The sequence below is a fragment of the Stigmatopora nigra genome, chromosome 16 (assembly GCF_051989575.1).
Source record: "Stigmatopora nigra isolate UIUO_SnigA chromosome 16, RoL_Snig_1.1, whole genome shotgun sequence".
Lineage (NCBI taxonomy): Eukaryota > Metazoa > Chordata > Actinopteri > Syngnathiformes > Syngnathidae > Stigmatopora > Stigmatopora nigra.
The window spans coordinates 2,464,999-2,485,798 of NC_135523.1; the positions used below are offsets into that span (position 1 = coordinate 2,464,999).

Sequence of the window (20,800 nt, forward strand, 5' to 3'; positions counted from 1 at the left end):
CTAGGGAAAAACACAAATAGACAACAAGAGATGAACAAATGAGTTTGGGGGCTTAAATTAGAAGTATTGAATATTGTAAGCTTTTAAAATATATTTTTAGATTTTACAAAATGATTTTTGAACTAAAAACAGAAAAAAATATTTAAAAAATGACAATTATTGATTTAAAAGGGGGAAAATCAGGAAATTTAATATACATATATACTCTTCATTTGAATTTGATCCTAAAACAGAAAGTCAGCACTCATGATTGACTTTCCCGGGCCACAAAAAATGATATGTGGGCCACATTTGGCCCCCACACCGCCACTTTGCCTTAGGCAATCTCAAAACCCCCAAAAACTGAGCCCAAATGTGGATACTTTAGGGCTTAAGTGTCTTTTTAAGGCCTAAAAACAAGCCAATTACAGTATGATTCTGGACAATAGGCTCAATCCATTCTTTAACCACAGAATCATTTTTAATAGGGATTTTCTACAGGAAATGCTGAAGGACTTTACCATGGAATGTCGGAGAAAAAAGGGGGCACACTAGGGATTGCCAAAGGGGGTCAACACCCCCCCGGGAGACTCGAACCCTACGGCCCCAGACTGGAGACAGAAATCGGGATCTCTAGTGGTCTGGCCCAGCTGTCATTTTTCTAATCATTTCTTTATTTTGCAGGAAGAGGCTGTCGCCAGGGGAAACGCGCCACTTCCGGCCAGTCCGGGGGGGTTTGGTGGGGGTTTGGAACCCGACGCCGGGACCCGGGACGTCTGTGGCCGACATCACAAGGGAGCCACGCCGCCTTTCATCCCGATGCCTGTGTTTCTTTGCTTTTTTTGTGGGTTTTTTTTTGCTTTCTTTGCTTTTTTTTGGCCCTCTATGAACACAAGTCATCCACCCCCCACCCCCCAGACCGCCACTCATCCTCGAGGGGGTGTAACCTGACTTCTCGGGACTAATAGTTTGCCTTTGACATCTAAATGATTATTTAGAGTTTCATTTTGAGTTTGCTGACACTGGGATAAGATCTAATGAAGTGAAATGGGTTTACTGGTTGAAACTGACCACAAGATATTTGTCACCTACTATATATATATATATTTTTTTTTAGGGGGGTTAAAATCAAACAGCAAATATTTAAATGAATGAACAGTAGAAAAAAATCACGGTTATTCATGGGTATGATTGACATTTTTTTATCATATAAAACTATTATTATTATTCAAAGGGAGAGATGGGAATTTCTGCCCGGCAACAAAAAACTTTTGTTTTGGTTTCCCTATCAAAAAAGATTTGGGGATTTCTGCCCAGCAACAAGACATTTTTGTTTTGGTTTCCTCATCAAAAAGTGCCTTATTAAAAATATTGACTACATCATTGTTACTTTCTCCTGTCATACACCCAAATAATTCCCAATGATTGTTTTGTGACTACCGTATTTTCACGACTATAAGGCGCACTGGATTATAAGTCGCCTTGACTATTTTAGAGAAAATTTAAAACTTTTAAGTGCGCCTTATAGTCATGAAAATACAATACCTGAAAACTAAAAACAGCACCAAACCTTGGGAAAAGCCTTGACCAAAATAAAACACCCCCCACCCCAATCTGGCAACCCGGCAGTCCAGCCTAATCAAGCCCAGTCTCTCAATAATCAGGAAAGCCATTTTTTTTTTGGCCTACCACTGCCCACCCATTCACACTGATTATCCCATTGACGACATATGGAAAAAATGAGGTAAACATCAATATCACAAAGGCAACGATTCCCTGTGACATTACAGCGTTCTGTACAAAAAAACTGCAGATTTTGTCCTAAAAAGAGCAAGTTTGAAATGTAAACATTTTGCGAGACTGATTGGTGTCCAACCGCAGGACCATTACCTGTCTGTCGACTCTGAGCAGCGTTTGCGGCCTTGATGAGATGTGTGTGCGTGTTTGCTGTGTGATTAAGTATGATTGAACCGGGGGCCTCCTTCAAAAAAGACCCCCAAAAAATCCTCTGGCTAAGATCAGAGGCAGTTAGCACCACTGAGGAGTGACAACGTCGTCGTTAGAATCGCCACAGACGGCCATAAATGTCCAATCTATTCAAACTAGGAGGATTTAGGATGTTTTCATTTTTGTTGTTCTTTACAGAGGATGAAGAATATATGCCTATGAGTATTCTTATGCTATACATTGATGGTGAAAGATGTCCAATCCATTAAAACTGGGAGGATTTAGAATTTTTAAAAGTTTGTTGTTCTTCACAGAGGATGAAGAATATATGCCTATGAGATATAACTACATTTTTGATGAATATGTAAATATTTAAATAAAATAGTAAAATATACATATATAAAATACTGAGGATGAAGAATATATGCTTACATTTTTGATGAATATGTAAATACATAACAAAAACGGAAAAATATACATGTATATAAAATACAGAGAATAAAGACTGATTTTTAACAATGGTATGAAATCAATTAAATAATACACAGAAATGCCTATAAGAATTTTGATATCATTTTTTGACAGTCATTGTTCAATCCCTGCCATCCCTCCCAGTCCAAACAGATGAGACATCATGATGGGCAGCCAATGAGCTCGCTCTCTTTATCATTTTCCAGGTGATTGACAGCTCAGGGGATCAACACGAGGGCAAGACGGATACGCCAGCTGCGTCATTTGCAATTGGCAGCTGTGTAATGGCCGCCATTAAATCCGGGCTTTACTTTTGGGCCATCTGCATTATTGTGGGGGTGTACTGTCGAGGGGGGTACTGTTGGGGGGCTTCCCCTTGCCACCCCCTCAACGGATCTCATGTCGCATTCTGCCACAGCCAAACTACACTCGCACAAGTCAACACCCACACCAAGTTACCCTATACTATATCCTGTATGTATACAAATACACTTTGGGTGCATTATACTTCAAAATATTAACAAAAAACAGTAGACGCAAATCCCTTTAAGAATCTAAATTAGAATGACCGTATTTTCCGGACTATAGTCATAATTTATCCTAATCTGTCTAGGCCTTCCATTTATATTAAAATTTGACTTTTTTATATATATTTTTTTAAAACTCTGACTGCCCACTAAGATAACTGGTTACCATCCCTCTCCTCTCAACCAGATTGGTCGCCTACCCCTGATGATTTAAGCACCTGAAGACAATTTAAAAACGCAACACATGAATCTTTACTCCAAAAGTTTTTTTTTTTAAATCATCATGTCATCACGGCCATCTTTGAAAGTCTCCACCACCAATATCTACTCCTCAAGCTCCCCAAAGGCAACCCCATTAAAACCCGCGCGCTGTATTATAGTTCTTCTGCTAGACTCATCACCTACTTGGTCTCCTTTGAAAAACAAAAAGACAGACAAAATCTAAGCGGGCGACTCTAAAGTAAAAAGGCATCCTTCACGTCTAAATAAATCTGACAAAGCCATGCTTTATGACACGAATTCGCCGCTCGCCACTGTCAACCGTCTTAGCAGATGTCGCTCTTGGCTGGAAGTCCAGCGACCGCTCGCCCCGACGCTTATATCGACGTGTCCTGTTATTCTTTATGGCTTCCATAGGCACTAAAGAGGAGAGGAGTTATTTTCTTTTCATTACCGAGGCCCCCCCACCCCCCAGTTTTAGCCCCCCAAATTCTTTTCAATTAAAGTTTTGATCCCGGCAGATGCTGGAGACATTATGTGGACGGATCGAGACGGGACGGGCGTCTTTTCGGGCTGTAAATCTGAACCGGGACGTCTTCTAACATGGCAAACGTTGTCTTCTTGACCCAAAATGGCCGTCGAGGAGTATCGGGACTCGGCAGCGTGAATAATTTATCCCGAAACCCTATCGCCGTGTTTGTATCGGTTTCCGTCATAAAGTGGGGGCGTGACCGTACGGTAGAGGGTCAGAGACGTCGGGCGTAAATCTGCCGGAGACTGTACGTCGGAGGCGGGGCTTAATGATGACCGTGACAAATAAGGCCAAGAAAGTTTGGAGAAGGTTTGATGGTGGTCTTGTCATCTGGAAATGTGGACCAGAAAGTCCAGAAAAGGACGGCCTGGTCTTAAAATATAAAAAATGATCTTGTCCTGGTCTTAAAATTGTTCAAAAACGGGCTTTTTTTGGGGAAAATACAATCGTTTTTTGTATATTAGTGAACTATGTGACTTAAATGTAGTCATTTTTAACTGCTATTTAAATAAATTGTACTATATATTAACATTAAATGTTGTTTTAATCTTCAAACTCAATCAATAAAACGTCAACAGGCAAAGCTAAAACAAGCAATGACATCACAACAGTCGCATCATTATTTTTAACAAACATCACATTAAAGGGCTTAAAATAGTGTTTTTTAATCCTAAAAAAATGTAAGCATTACAACTGAAAAAAATATTTCAAATGTAATATTGCCTAAATAAATAAACAAACAAAAACATAGTACTATATTTTGTGCTACGCAACATTACCAAAGTATCAATATTCCATTGATAAAATATTGATTGCGATATAACTAACAAAAACATTTCTCTGCCAGACCTCATTTTGTCTCACAAATGGAGCCTGAAAATCGAAAACTTCAACTCAAAACCTCCACATTTTAGTCAGTAGAGCAATGGGAAGATTCCCAGTTCTCCCAACAATGAGTAAAAAACCCCAACAATGTCCACTTGGACGGGAAATTGCATCAACAGTTGCATTACAATACGAAGCTCATGTTAACTTGACCGTTTGGTTGCCAAACAGAACCCGGAAACTGGATCGCCATTGTTCCAGCTCGTGTATTTTGCTGTACAACGCTGGAAAGTGAAACGCAACCTGGTGTAGATGCTTGTCAAGACTTGGATTGAATTACAAATAACAAGTGAAGATGACTTTAGGTGGTCATGTGACCATGCCTGATTTTAAAAGGGAAACAAAGTACTAAAATGGAATGGATTTGATGGAATTTATCCTTATTTTTTAAAGAGTTTTAAACACTTTTACAATGTTTGTATGGTAAAGTAGGTTCAACCAGTTAAAATTAATGTAGCAAGCTATAAATAAGACATGCTAACATTGAGACTTTGCCTCTAAAGCAAAGATTTACCAACTCCAAAACTCAGTTGGGTCCAACCAAAATGTGGTCCTCCCAATTTTTGGTACCAGATCCTGATCTGGTATGGAAGCGATTCAAGAAAAACTGAATTCTTCTAAAAGTTTTAAGCGTTTCTCAATCAAATAATTGATTGGAACGAAAGCCATGGACTTCCAAAGACAATCAAAGAGTCCAAATCCAATGAAACTGGGCAAAGACTCGATAGTATGGACAATTTTGGTGTCCTATTTTTTAGGAGTGACGGTAGCCAACACCCCACGGAGCCTCCCATCCACCCAGGATTGGACTTTCTCTGGCAGGTAGCTGTTAACTTCCCTCAAGGTGTGCCTGGCCTGGTTCAACTTGGACTTGACTTTAGAGAGCTCCCTCCGTTGTTCATTGACGATCTGTATGAGTTGACTTCTGGGTTTCTCGATCTTCTCGATGTGGTGTAGCAAGGCCAACTCCCTCTGCTCTAGCTGCCGGCGTAAATTATTGATGGTAGCCTCGTAGCGGTCAAACTTAGCCTTCTGTGCGCTAACGTTCCGGACTAGGATCTCAGCCGGTTCCACCGACTGTGAGTCCTTGACTTCGGCGAAAACTTTCCCCTTAATGCGGGTGATCTCCTTGATTAATTTCTTGGGGTCGTGGATCAGGGACAGGGACGCCTCGATGTCCATACTGAGGTTCCGGATAAATGTAGTCTTAGCCGAGACCCGTGACTCCAGTTTATGGATGTTAGCTTGCTGACTTTTGACACGGTGGTCCAGGAACTTGATCTTCTCGGTCAGATCGCGGTGTTTACGCATGATCATACCCGAGTGCTTTTTGGTGAAGATGTGAGCCTTCTGTTCGATTTCATACTTGTTCCACATGGCCTCCACTTCCTTCTCCATCCTGGTGACGCGTTCTGTCAAGGACGCCGTTCGCTTCTGCTCTCTTTGTAGCTTCTCCGTTAAGGTCTCCATCTGAAGTAAAGTATCGCATTGTTCCGTCCTCCGTTTCTCCACCTCCACAAACCTCCTCTCCAACTTCTCCCTCAACCTCTCATTCTCCTTGACCTTATTCTCCGAGGTAGTCAACAAAGTCTCCACCCTATCCGTCATAACCTTGTTCTTCATCTTAGCCGTCCTTATATCCAACTGGAAGTCAAACTCCATCTTAGCCGTCTTCTTCTGGTGCTTTTCGCGATCCTGTTCATTCTGTTGATTGACCCAACTCAAGTCCAACTTCAGTTTCTTGTTGGCATTCTTCATTTCCTGAACTCGCTTCTCCATATTCTGCAACTTGACGCTCTGTTCCTCCGTCCTGGCTTGTAGCGCCATCTCCTTGTGACGAAACTGCCGGTACATCTCTTCCTTAGCCTTCTTGAGGTTTTCCTCAAACTCCTCGGCTTGAGCCGACAACCTTGCCTCGAACTTGACCTCCGATTCTTCCAAAACCAAGACCCTCTCTTTCAGCTTGGCTTCTAAATCCTTCACATTATTGACCTGGTTCTCCAAGATGGCCTTCTTTTTGGTTAACAAGAATATTTTGGCCTCATAGATTTTATGCTGTGACATCAAGTCAGCTTTCTCCTTATTGACCGTGTCCAGTTTTTCTTCCAAAACTCGGTACTTGGCATTGGAAGCCTGTACCCTTTCATTCCTCGCCTGGATGTCGCCAGTCCATAAGTTATTAAATTCCCTGGTTTTGTCCACCAGTTTCCGGTTCTTCCACTTGATAAAGGAGTCGGACTCCACGCTGGATTTGGCCATTGCCATTTTTTTCCCTTCACTTGCTACTTGGCGTTAATCCCGATTACAAAAAAAATGAAGTATGTTTGCTAAACATGATCTTGCCAAAGGGCACAAAGGCTTCAAAAGATGTGTATGATGTCATATAAAGCACCACTCACCACTCGGTATGCTTGCAATCGCAAAAAAAAATGTCTTCCGGTGGATTTGATAAGGCTGGAGAAATGTTAGGGAGAGGACAGAATTGTTTGGATTTCTTAGAAGGGTCTGGACTTATCTTGGAAATGTTTCCTTTTGGTATCAGGCGTCCCGGAAACGAGGACGGTTAAGGGGTGGATCCTTTGGGACTGACATCGTGTTGTCACCATTGGTTGCCCAATGAGAGGCAGTTCTCAGAGTGGAAAAGTTTCAATCTAGAAAAATGTCGGCATTTAAGTGGATTTTGGCTCAGTTGAGAAGGACATTGAAATTCAAGCAGTCGATCAAGAAAATGAGAAAGTTGTAGAATCCAAACTTTTTGGTAGAAAGTTAGCGTATCGAATAAATTTGGTTGATGACCAACCAGAGTTGACTTAATCCTTCATAGTGCACTCATCAAACACATTGGTTGCCCTTGACGACGGTAAACATATTCTATCAGTTTTGACAGGTAGGGGGCGCTCATTTGCGGCAAGGGTTCCCAATCAAAATGGACGAAATTGAAAAAACAACAACATGGAACCAGAATTTATTGGGTTTTATTCAGATGGCATCAATTAACATTTCATACATTCCCATTTGCCCCATTGATTTATTAACCTCCCATTAACAACAATGGAAAAAAATAATGCATTTAAACTAGGAAGACTAGTCATGAAAGGTTATGCACTAGCTAAAAATGGCATTGAAAACTAGCACAATGCATTTAAGAACAAAACTCAACAAAACAAATGTCAATATTCGAATACATATGTAACCTGTTGATGGTTCTTTGACATCATACTGCTACTAGCCTTTAGCCTTTAGCTTCTCTGCTGTCCATACATGAAAGCCAGTCAGCATCAACTAAAAATGGATGAAGATGACCTCAGTATGAGGTAAACACCACACCAACAATACGTCGACTTGATGACGTCAACGATGATATCATCCGTGTCTTTGTAATCAAGCCATGTTGCGATGTAATCCGATGACTATGTCACCCTCGGATCGTGATGTCGCCTATCGATTAAAGATCCCACGACTCGTTTCTGACACTCTATCAAAAGATGACAAAGGCTCGGGTTTTTCTACCAACACCGCCAGATAACGCCAACAAATTGTAGCTTCCGAAAAAAGATTGAAAAGATCCGTTTGGGTTGAGTTTTAGGAAAATTCCATCAAGATGGATCCTAACCTAAGCCAACAAGAAAAGAAAACAGTCATCTGCCATCAGGGTTTTCTATACAACATCCGAATGCCTCGTGACGGTTCTGGGATCAACCCCGTGGTGCTGAGCATCCCGGAACACCAACGGATTCTCACCAACGCCATGGGTCCAAACGCCATTGAGAAAGAGCAGCAGGCTTTGAACGAATTGGCAAAGAAAAAACAAGCCGTGATAGACGCCGGTAAAATTCAGAGGAACCAAATGATAGAGTGGGACAAAATGTCCATGGAACAGGAGAATGAAAACCGTAAAAACGCAGAGAAGGAAGTCTACATGGAGTACCAATGCCACCGGGAGAAAAGCCAGCTTCATGGAAGTATGCAAATCATCAAGCTGGATCGGAGAATCCTCAACAGCAAGATCCAAGCTGAACGGGATAAGCAACTCAAGTGGAAGAAGAGTTGTGAGAAGGTAGAACACTCCCGGGAGAAGAAGGAATTCGAGAATGTCCTCAAGTGTACTCAAGCCGCCTTAGCTTTGGAGGCCGAGAAGAATAAACACCGCCAAGAGGATGGACGAAGGCATTTGCAGGCTATTATGAAGCAGGTGAAAGAACGGGAAGATGCGGCTCAAGCTAAGCGTCATAGGACGCTGACCGACTTCATTCGTACCAAAGCTACGTGGCTTCAGAAGGAGAAGTGGTTAGCCGAGTTGAAAGAAGAACGTCTGCAGGATTTCTACTCCTGTGGAATCCCAGAAGAGTATCGACTCTACGTGGGGAATAAAACGGCGGAGGATAGCGTTAACTTGATGGATTCGCAGTACCGTACGTATAAGACGTATGATATCTTGCCGAGGTGGGTGACGGCGCAGACCGAAGCTATGAAGGCGCATATTAAGAGTCAGAATGTGGAGAAGGACTTTCGTACTTAGGGAGAACTGGGAAAAATTAAATTCCCATTCGGATCGGGACTTGAGAGTCAAGTGAGTCGCTTTGAAACTAAGAAAGTCATTCATGGAATTTGGTAAAACCTCAATAGGTCAAGGACTTTTACCACCATTCAAAATGAAGTGGGTAGTGTTTTTTTTAGCAAGAATAACTGACTTGAACTGTTGCTTATGTTTCTCAGGAAATTTTAGGAGACAGAAAAGTTTCTTTAACACATTCCAACTACAAATAAAACAATATTTCCAACATCTACATGATATTTTGGCTTTGTACTACTCTTGTTATAGTATAGATACATTTTAATAAGTACTGGGAACAACTTTTTTTTAGACTGGTTTGGGTATAACAGCAAATTTAAGAGATTTTTGTCATGTAACAATGCAAAAAAAATGATTTCCAGTTTTCTTTTGTTCTTGATTCACCCACATCTGCACTCACGGCACCCCCACAACAAAGTAGTGACACATTAGCCAGCAAAAAAGGAGGCCTATTAATAGGTCATAAAGAGAGATGTGGCAGATCGTATTGTCCGAGGGAGGTTGGATACGCGTGTAATATAATCTAAGTTCAATTGTGATGCACAGCCAGTGGCCCCCGCTGACCAAATCTGCATGAAATCAGTGTCTGGCCCAGATCATAAATCACCATTGGCTTGTTTATTGAACTTGGGCCTGATTTTTTTTTTTAAATGGCGTCGGGAATGCCCAACTTTGTCCTGGTTGGGCAAATTAAATAGAAATGTATCCCATAAATATTGATATTTGTCCCATAAATACTGATATTTATCCCATAAACATTGATAAGTAGCCTATAAATACAGATATTTATCCCATAAATATTGATATGTCCCATAAATACTGATATTTATCCCATAAATACTGATTTATCCCTTAAACATTGATATTTATCCCATAAATACTGATATGTATCCCATAAAACTTCATATATATACAAAAACGATTTTAAAATACTTGCATTCTCCCATAAAAAGTATTTTGTTGCCTGTCAGAACCCCCAAAATATCAAAAAATAAAACCTAAATAACTACAAGTCCAAACATATCCTATTTGATGCATTCATTTTAAGCAAAGTGATTTTTTTCCCTTCTAAAAATGTCAGAAAAGTGATAATAAAATCCACAACAAAGTTACATATGAAATATTGGGACCATTAAAAGGTCCAGAGTGTATAGAATATGAATTTGCAGTCAATTAATGCTAATGAAATGATAATATGTACATCATTAATCTAATACGTGCTTCATGGGGCAAGAAAACGACCAATCACGGACAAGCAACTCACCTCTAGTTTTTGCCTGCAGTCATAGTCATTGGGGACAATCTTTCAGCTGTTTGGAAGTGGGGGGGTCTTGATGGTGGGGTGGGCACATTAGTCTTCATTGTGCTGGTGCATTCCACCGGTTTGTCCAGCCTGAATACTTTGTCCGGAACTGGCGGGCACTCTTGCTTCAATGATGCCAAAAAAGAAATATAGAAATAAATACATGCATATACAATGGATGGTCCTATTATAAAGACTGTGGTTAATTGGACCTGTGTTCCATGTTGTATTTTAACTGTGACTGCTTACCTGATGGATACATTTCCATGTTTTTTTTTTCCTATTTCCAGTTCCTATCTTTGCGTGTCTTTATATGCAGGATTATAAATAACGGTGAGACACTTGAAAACCACTCAGCGTTTGATTTAAATAGACGGGATTAGTATGCGGGCCTGTTGTTTGGTCTAGACGTTGACCAGATCCAGTTTCTATTGGCTTCCTGGAGGGATTAACCGATTCGTGACATGTGTGTCCGAGTCATGCCGTCGTGCTGATCAATTCAAAGAACTAATTCATTCTTTTTTAACCATATAATGTAAAATATTGCCATTAAATAACAGGACATTATAGTTTATGATCCAGACATTTGTGCACTTTTCATTCCTATTTTATTGTAATAAATCTCAGTTCTATAACGGGAGTGAGTATAAAAAAATGAAAGTACTGAGCATATTTTAGTATATTTAGGCATTTGCATGAAATTAATGTGCATATGATCACACTTTATAAAGTTAATTGAGATTTTGATACAATAACTTTACCGTTTGTATTAAAAACATATTTGTGCACTGTATACATTTTATGGACAGAGCCTTAAGTCATTAATAGTAAGTTTTGAAAGACCAAATACGCCTTTATTGATGTTATTGTAGTGAAACTCATTTAAGTTAACATGACAGATGGGCGTTGTCCTGAAATTAGGAAAAACTTTATTTACATTTACAGTATCACAAAAGAGCATTCAAGGGATTCACATAATTATGGACTTTGTTTTTTAATGGAGCTACTTCATTTTATTTTTAAATTATGAGGTATACAGTGCTGTTTTTTGGATGTTGAGAGTATTTTTGATGGTTTAAAAGCCCTACAAACAAAGAAGTCACCACTCTTGTTTTGAATTAGATTACCGTAACGCTTGGACTAAGCGGGCAGTCTTTAACGTCTGCTCATTTGACCATTAAAACGCGAACGATCTTGACATTACGCATCTTTTTGCATGATCAAAAGCCTAATATACCATGCACAAATGCAAATAAGCATGCTGGTAGGGGATCAAACAATAGTTTGTTCAAATGTAAGCATAAAACGACTATAGTGAAACGACATGGCATTTATGCCAGCGTGCACTTGACACGAATAACATGTTTATACAAAAACAAAATAACTACGAAGCGATCGGAACGATTCCAGCAACGGACCTTATTATGTTTATCAACTTAATCATATTTGATTTATCCTCAAATATATATAAAGTATAAATAAATGAACTTACTGTCCGTCAGATTCTGAATGATGCGACTTCCTGGTAGCCATGTGACAGCTGTCTTTTTTCCCCATGTGTCCACAATCAATTAATTACTATTGTATTTTGTAGTTTTTTAACTTTCCACTTCCTGGTTGTAAACTTTTTCATTTTCTTCAAAATATTTAAGTTATATTAATGGCAGTTAATGACTTAAAAGTACTACAATGACCATGTTTTTATATATAAAAAAATAAAAACACCCAAAATGTATTTATCTACATATTTCCTTTACTTAACAAACTTGGAACACATCATCAACAGTTTTGCAAGCTTCTTTGTTCAATAAAAAAGCCACATTTTTTTCTTCAGGAGCACATGGATATAAGGAAGGAATAGTCCAGTGATTACAAACTTTTACACACACTCAAGAAAAAAAAAACAGAAAAAAACAAGCCACCTCTGTACAGGATTGTCTTTGTAAATAAAGTTTTTTGTCATTTTTCTTAAATTAGAAAAGCCCAAAAAATTCCTCGGGAAGAAGTGTCTTTTTTTTCTTTCTTTCTCTGTCTTCTTACATAGTCCATAAATAAGAAGCGCTGGTGGGGAAGTTGTTGGGGATGGAGGAAGCGAGCATCCTCGTGAACTCGAACCCAAATCTGGTCCAGGAAGTCCATTTTCACAGTAACCGCAGCTGTAAAATTCACCTCTCGCGACCAAGACGACGACGACGAATGACAACAACAACAAGAAGAAAAAATGTTAAGACAAAGTGTGACCAAATGTCAGCACATTGATCATCGTTCTCCTCCTCTTCTGGAAGATGAGACGCCACAGGTAGCACAACGGGCCTTTTTGTGTGGGTTGTTTTTTCTTTCCCGCGGCTGGGAACGAACCCGGCGCCAATCCGGAAAAAGGCGGAAGCCAGGGGAGGGTGCCGGAGCTTTGCTACAGGTACTCCAAGTCTAGAGCGTGGTGAAGAGCCATGAGATCCGAGTGGCTGGAGATTCTCCAGAAGGGCATGTTGTGCTGTGGAAGAACCAGAAAATATGGGTCAGAATTTGAGAAATAAAGGATTAAAAAAGTTAAAAGTTTTACTGAAGCACAAAAAAAAAATCTAAAGAGCCTTTTTTGACATTTTGGTTTGAAGATTTGAAGGAATTTTATACAAAAATGAACAATTTTTTTTAAAGTCTTGTGCCTGAAACTGAACACAAAGTCAGCCATTTTGGTTCAAAATTTTGAAAGAATTATATTGAGAAAGGTACAAAATGTTGTTTTTAAATTATACTCTGATGTGACTTTTGTGTTGACATATTTAATCAAACAGGGTGCACAAAAAAGACACCAAGTCAGCCATTTTGGTTCAACGATTTGAAGGAATTATATTCAAAAAGGTACAAAAAGTAGTTTTTAAATTATACCCTTATGTGACTTTTATGTTGACATTATTATTCAAACAAGGCGCACAAAAAAGACACAAAGTCAGCCATTTTGGTTCCATGATGGGCTGAACTTAACAATATAAGAGTTAAAAATAGTTAGACATTAAATTGACACTGACACTGTCAAGTAAGTGAACTTTTTGGGCCAAAAAAATCAAATGTCACCCGCCATGCAAAGTGAATTAACAAAAGGTGGGCAGGCCGTTCCCAAGGCGGGTGGGTGTGCGGCCCAGGAAACCCGAGTCGCGGAGGGTGGGGGGGAATGAAAGGAAGCGGTCACAGGTGGAATGGCCGGCTCCTCCATTATCCCTGTTGGACTTTATCAGAAGTTGTCCCTGGCCAAGGTTCCGCTTAGAAGAGCCTGCGCTGACCCTTAAAAGCTCTATGGCTTTTTGTTTTGTAAATTGTCTTTGCTTTTAAAGTCCAAAAGCTGCAGATGTTATCTGGGCCTCCCCTTTCTCCTGCGCCAATACAAGTCAAAGCTTCTTTTTTTTTGTTGCAAACACTGTGGGTTTTTGTCAAGGAGGCCCAAAAGGAGCTCTTAAAAAGTGTCGGGAGATTTTTGTTTTATACCTCAAAGAGTTTACAATGTATTCAAAGGTATATGGTTATTTTATAATCATTGTAACAGATTATTTTTATTTATATTCAACAGTAGTAGATATAGTTGTTGTTTTCAGATCACAAATTATTTTGATATTTTTCCATTTTGTCTTTTTTAGTTTATTAATACAGCAATTTTTTTTAAATCAATATTCTTCAACCATTTAAATATAACTATTTAATTAAAAACGCTTTAAATGAGTTTTCCAGTATTTCTAATAGCTAAAATCCACTATATAAATTCCATATAACCTTTAAAAATGTTTGCATTTTATCTTAAAAGTAAAAAAATAAATGAACTAAACTAAATAATAGTTCCCTTTATCATGAGCTACTACAAATCAATAACACATAAAAAATACAACTAATATTAACATGTATGCAAATCACATGTGTTTGTACTCATCAATAATGAGCAAAACCCCTCCCACTTTGTCCATCTGACCTTTTTGGAGCCTTGCTCCTCCTCCACGCCGTCCCCGACCACAATGTAAACAACTTTCCTGCCGAACCTCTGGACGACTCTCTCGAAGCAGCTCTCTTTGCCTTTTGTGATGCGGAGAAAAGAAAAGAAAATCAAGCGTGAAGGAAAGAAGCCTTGAAAATGCACCAAGTTTATCTTCCATTAAGATGAAGGCTGTTAATGGTGGGAGGCGGGGCTTGAAGAAGTGAACTTTACCTATTTTGGTTGCACTATAAATATTTTCAATAGGAAAGACGATGCCCAGGCCGTAAAGCAGAACTTTAGCCAGAGCTGGGATTAGTTGCGTGGTGGTCACGAGGATGTTCACGCAGTTTGACCTGCAAAAAAAATAAAATGGTGGTTAATAGCTCAACATAGGTTTTGCCAATGTTTTTACCTGGAGTGGATTAACGTGAGTGCTTTCAGTGCCAGTGTTAACCAGGAGTCCGTCAAGGCTTCGATTTCTGCTCGCAATTGCAACCAGGCTTCCCTCTTGGCCGGGCCCAGGAGACCTTAAGGGACAGTTTTTGACTTGGACGCTTTGGAAAAGTACCCCACAAAAAAAAAAGTCAGGTGGCTTACCTCCGACGTTATTTTTGTAAGTGGTGTAGATTTCTTTGACTCGTCTGTAGCGGAAGGCTAACTTTCTCATCCAGTCCACGCCTCCTCGCACACCTGTGGCCAGGCACAGGTTGGCGCTGGTGGCCGCCGCGTGGAAGCCGTCGGCGCCAAAGTTGTATGTGCTGTGGGGTGGGATTTTTAGATATAATATTTAGATTTTTTATTTTAAAAAATGGATTAAATTCCATGAATATTCGTTTTTTTATAGATCTAAAACAATGTTTACTTTAGCTTTTTTAAAAATATATTTTTAGATTTTACAAAATGTTTTTTTCACTAAAAACTGAAACAAAATGCATTAAAAAATGACAATTTTTGATTGAAATTTAATACATATCTATACTCTTAAATAGAGTTATGGGGTAATTTTTACTAAATTGAAGTCGTAATGTCGAGTTGTTGAATTTCCAGAAATGTATTATTACATTTTTCACCCAAAAAACTCCATATCGTACATTATTGTCATCCAAAAAAATGTATTGTAAAACCCTCCATACAGACGCATATAAAATAGTCCACATTTCACCACCATTTACCTCAAATCTTGACCATTGTCATCCGAAGAGACATCATCGATATGTACCTGGTCACATTCCTGCAAGAAACAAAACACATCACACTGTCAATCTATTTAAAGTACTAAAAATTCCATTATTGAAGAAAATTTTCAGTGGTTGACTTGGCTGTCATTTTTCACCCTCCATACAAAAACATGGCCTGCTGGCATTGGCTGTTGAAAGGCCCGAAATCTCCTGAATCAGCACACGGCATAATTCTTCCCATGTGCCCACACCGGCGCCGTCTAAACAAACCCACCCGGACGGACCCCATCGTCGTCGTCGGCACCCAAACGACCCCCGAAAAAAAAAGCCATGTTTAGGTGCATTGAAGTATATAAATAGAGTAAGCTAAGCTATATAAAAAGACGGCCTTGGGTCCAATTGTGCATTTGTGAGCACATATGTGGACGTTAATATGTCGTTTTTTTTCTTCCCTTTGGCTCTTCTTGGAAGAATCCCGCTTTTCTGTCCAGCTCCGTCTTGGTAACGCGATCCAGACTTTTTTGTGAGATGTAACCCACGAGAAAAATTGAACCTGATGCTAAGCGCCAATGAAATTATGACCTGTGATTGCTGCCGCGCCACACACCATCACAAGGGCCCGGGGCTAGCCGGCGAAAGGCTTGCATTAGAGAACGAGAAGTACAAAAAAAGAGGAAAAAATCTGGTCTTGGTTTTCCATTTAAAGGAGAGTGTGAGGTCTTCAAAATCGCCATACACTTCTATTGGGATGTCTGGAAAAGGTGGTGCGAAGGGGGAAGAAGTTAGTCGCAATATTGGGAAAACAGGGTTAATCTAGAAAAGGGGTAAAATTCAGTTTCTTCAAAATGTATATATTTCAATTTTTGTCTTAATATTGTTCTATTTTTGGAAAAGCATTGGTTGCAATTGAGTATTAATGAGTTTTTTTTCTCTTTAGGGAAGGATGGTCACAGAATACGAGATATTTTAAAGAGATATATCAAGTTACAGCATCTTTTGTTGTTATACTATACATGGGATGCTATGTAAACCAGTCAACACAACAAATCTGACATTTTTTGGGGGAAATTTAACAGCATTGGGTCAGGATTTATCTGCAAAAAAAAAATTGTTAAGTATTGTTACATATTAACAGTACTCTAGTTTTTCGAACAGAATTAAACACATATTTTGCTTTTGGTACTACTACTGATAATTTTCTAGATTATTTTCAGGTCTGGATTGTCATCAAATATGCAAAGTTTTCAAAAAACAACAATCTCAACATATTAGACTATCATACCATACTTAGTCAGACCTTATTACTTCTAAGCAATAGTTTTAATCAAAAACGGTCACGGTCTTAGCCTCATGATCTATCTAGAAAAGCCACTTAAAAGGTCTCCTCCATGCGCCACCTGCTCGGCGTTAGAACGATTAAAAAATAATAATTTCTCCAGGAATTTCTCAAGTGGGAAAAAAATCCGTCCAGATATTTCCAAAAAGCTCTTTTAATTAAATCTCATCCGGCCGTCAGGACACCCAAATAGTCAGTCGTCGACGGCGGAACTTCCTGGTTTTTGAAAGTCAACCCAAGACGGACGGACCAAAAAACGTTGACGTGATCGCATTCCTGGCTAAAGCCGGCCGGAGCAGGGTAAGGCGGCTTTGGACCGTAAACCTCTTTTTTTTTTACTGGTTCCCCTCTGAACAAATTTTTCATCTCCCGGGATTTGCGCCGAGAAAAGGCCAGGCGAGCGCGAGGTGAGGAGAAACTCAAACCAGCTGTTCTTTTAACAGAATTAAAATCTTGACCCACCTCCCTCCCTCTTTCCCGTCTCCATCTAATGCAGCCATTCTCTGTCCAAAGCCTCCTCCCCGGCCGGGATCCAAAGAGGAAAAGACTTTGACCCCGTGGCCCTTTTTACCCTCCCGCTTTGGGGCTCCCGCACGGGTAAAAAAAAAAAAAAAGCCTAAAGTGACCTCACATGGAGGCCTTAGTGGTCCACTAGAGGAGACTTTTAGCTACTGGGGGAAAAAGGCAGGTGAATAAAAATGTAATCTGGGATCATTAAAAACAACAAGAACAAAAGACAAAGGTATTTTACTGTAGATCTGGAAAAAATGCAATTGTTTACACACTTGAAATTCACTGTAAAACTGTACTGGTCGTATTTCTAATCGCAATTGTGGAGTTTATAATCAATGGATTAAAAAGTAGATCAAAAAGTGCCAAGTTTGGTTAAAAACATGCAAAAGTGAATCTTTGAAAAACTCCAAAAGTTAAAGCTAGTTTTCAGTTGTGGAAAACAGAAAAATGGCATCTATCAAATACTACTTTCAATGTAAAATCCCAAAAGGTAGATCAAAATAGTGGCAAGTTTGGACAAAAACACACACAACTGCAAAAACTGCAAAGCTAAATCTAGTTTTTCTAAGTCTGCATAACCCCCCCAAAATGTCATTTTATGCTACTATCTATTAAATATAACTGTCAATGCAAAATCCTGCAGGTTTAGCAAAATTGCCCTTTAAATACCACCTCCTTCTACTGTATCATTATCTATCCCCCTGACAGATGCTTACGTAGCCCAGCCTGCCTTCGATGCTAACAAATCCTCAAGTACTGCTTTTAATTGCTTTAGCAGCAAAGACATGTTTGCTTGTTTAGCAAAAAACCACAAGGACTCCTCGGGTTAAGTACCTCCTAGACCTACACCACCCCCTTTTGCTTCAATTGTCCACTAACTACCTTATAACGAACCTGGCCCGATCCCGAAAACCGCTCATCTGGCGAAACTCATTGCGGTTAGCGTTGACACTAAGGTCTTGATTTGAAGAAAACGTCGTGAAAGTTTTACTCGGGGAATGATTGGTAGGCCTGCCGACCCAAGACGTTTGTCAAACCTCCTTCTACCGAACAAAGACAAAAAGGGGGGCTATACGAAAAACTGTTAGGGTTCCCCGCTGGGGTTAGCATAAACCTCTGCACCGGACTCCCCGGAGGAGGTGGTCTTGAGTAATGGCGTACAGTAACCCTTACACACACTCATTAGGAAGCACTTCTGAGAAGATCGTAAACACCGCCAAGCTCGGACGGGTGGACGCCGCGGCTCGGGACCGTTAAGTGCGGCCGTATGGCGGAGATGGAACGCGGCCAAAATGGCGCCGCGGGGGGATTTTACGGCGTCTCACAATGATGCCTCCCCGAATGCCAATGAAAGTGGCGCATAAGTCTTTGGGTGTGAGAGACTGACAAGCTAAGGGACGATGGCGAGGGTTTTTCTCAGAAGTTTTTGAATGTCTCTTTTAGCCCCGCCTTCGACTCGCCGAGAAAACAGCGCTCGGTCTAAAAGCTACAATCACCGTTAACTTAGACCAGATGTTCCTTCTGTACTACCTTGGGGACTATTTTGTGGAGGCTTCATGGGTACTCCAGTGAATATTAAAGTGGGGATGGATGTGCCCGCGTGTAGCATCTGTCCAAGAAAAATGGCGGATGTCAAGGGCTAGCTTGTTTTAGAAGTGCACCTGAAAAATAACTTTAAATCAAAATGGAGGACCTGCTGTGTGGTTTCCGTAGGGGACTTAGGAGATTTTTGGGGGGATTCTATCTTTCAAAATGGATAAACTTGTTTAATTTTTTAAGGCCTGAAAATATATTAAATGTGTATATTTAGAGGTTGTTTTATATGTAGGGTCCACAACAAAATGGCCATTCCTGGCATTGGCTTTTGAGACTTACCTTTGGTAGTTCTTGTACTTTTCTAGTACTGAAATATGGAATTTGGAAGAGACAAAGTCAATAGAAAGTTTTCATTTTTTAAACTGTATAAAAAAATATATAAAATATAAAAAAGCTAAAATAAACATGGCTTCAGATCTATAAAAAACGGAATATTCAGTTATAAAAAATAATATCTAAATATTATATCTAAACTAAATCAAGTTGACGTTAAAATGGCCTGCGAACTAACCAGTCTGACACAGCCTGAAATACATATTTTTGTGAATCAACTAATTCCATAAAGTTCAAAAGACACCATTACATTGTTCCACCAAACTATCATGCAATCTCAAGCCTATCAAAGACAACCAAATCAGTCCCATAGGTTATTCCCGCCTTCAAATAACGCATCTGTAATGACAAATGTCCCCCCCAAAATGGACAGTAATGGAGTCCAGGATGCCATTTCTCCCTCCATCATCATTCAATCTCTCTTCCAGTCTACAGCACGTTGTCTTTCCCCTCCGCTGAGAACTTTTCAGCAGCAGCAGCAACGGAGGAAGAAGCTATCAGAGCCCTCTTTGTTCTCCCGGCGCCTGTCATCAAGCAATCAAGTGATGACGGCCCGACTCTTCCTGTATAGCCTGGGAGTGGCGACTTGGCCCAGACCAAAGTGAAGGTTAATCACCAATGCGCCAAAAACACGGCAAAGCCGACCCCCCGACCCCCTTCCCCGGTTTCCTGCCTGCCACCATCCATTAAATATCGGCATTTTTGGACCTTAACGTCTCTGACCCGCCATTGGCAGCTTCTCAATGCCGATAGAGGCCGTCATTCACAGACCCCCACCCGGCAGCGTCCAACCCCCCAACCCCCCGGTTCCCACCGCAGGTAGGGTGGAAGGGCCGTGATTATACCTGGGGGTCAAACACAGGATGTGGCTAACAAAGGGAGAGTTCTTCCAAGCTACTTCATTCCGATCCGCGCTTGAACAGTTGCGGAATTCAAACAAGGGTTCCAAACAAAAGCGCACGGATATGCCGGTTTGACTAATAGTCACAGGAGTGAAGCGGTTTGGAAAATGTTTTTTTAGAGGGATGCTGGTTGAATTGAAGAGTCAAGCAAAAAAGTGAAATAATTATGTTTTTGAGGGTATCTCTGCTACTTTGATAGATATTACGAGAAGGTGATTAGGCATGTCTTATTTACTGGACTATATGCATATGTGGATTCAAACTATTTGACAGATTTGGGGAAAGTCCCTCAAAAGGAGTGCAATTTTGATGATGTGATGGCTCAGAACAAAAAAAGTAAAGATTGCGAGCTAAAATTCATTAAAAAAAATTGTACACTAGCTTAAGACTAACAAAGAATTGTAGATAGTATTGTATCAAGACTACCATTCAAAACAAAAACATTAGTCTATATCTAGATTAGGGTAAGATATTTTAAAAAAAAAATGTGTGTGATGGATTTTTGGCCAGAACTAAAAAACAGCTAAAACAGTATCCATATTTTTGGG

At 40.0% G+C, this 20,800-nt stretch overlaps 1 protein-coding gene across 8 annotated transcripts in view; it reads right to left on the minus strand.

The window, feature by feature from the left end:
- Positions 1 to 12,169: 12,169 nt before the first annotated feature.
- The window catches only part of eya1 (EYA transcriptional coactivator and phosphatase 1), a 31,732-nt gene continuing 23,101 nt past the window's right edge, over positions 12,170 to 20,800 (minus strand). For all 8 annotated transcript variants that reach the window (XM_077736404.1, XM_077736399.1, XM_077736403.1 and 5 more), the window contains 6 exons: positions 15,567 to 15,625; positions 14,992 to 15,152; positions 14,807 to 14,921; positions 14,626 to 14,747; positions 14,392 to 14,492; positions 12,170 to 12,927 (listed from right to left, as the gene is read on the minus strand). In XM_077736404.1, the coding sequence (XP_077592530.1) occupies positions 12,847 to 12,927; positions 14,392 to 14,492; positions 14,626 to 14,747; positions 14,807 to 14,921; positions 14,992 to 15,152; positions 15,567 to 15,625 (639 nt within the window). In that variant the 3' untranslated portion in view covers positions 12,170 to 12,846. The remainder of the gene's footprint in view (positions 12,928 to 14,391; positions 14,493 to 14,625; positions 14,748 to 14,806; positions 14,922 to 14,991; positions 15,153 to 15,566; positions 15,626 to 20,800) is intronic.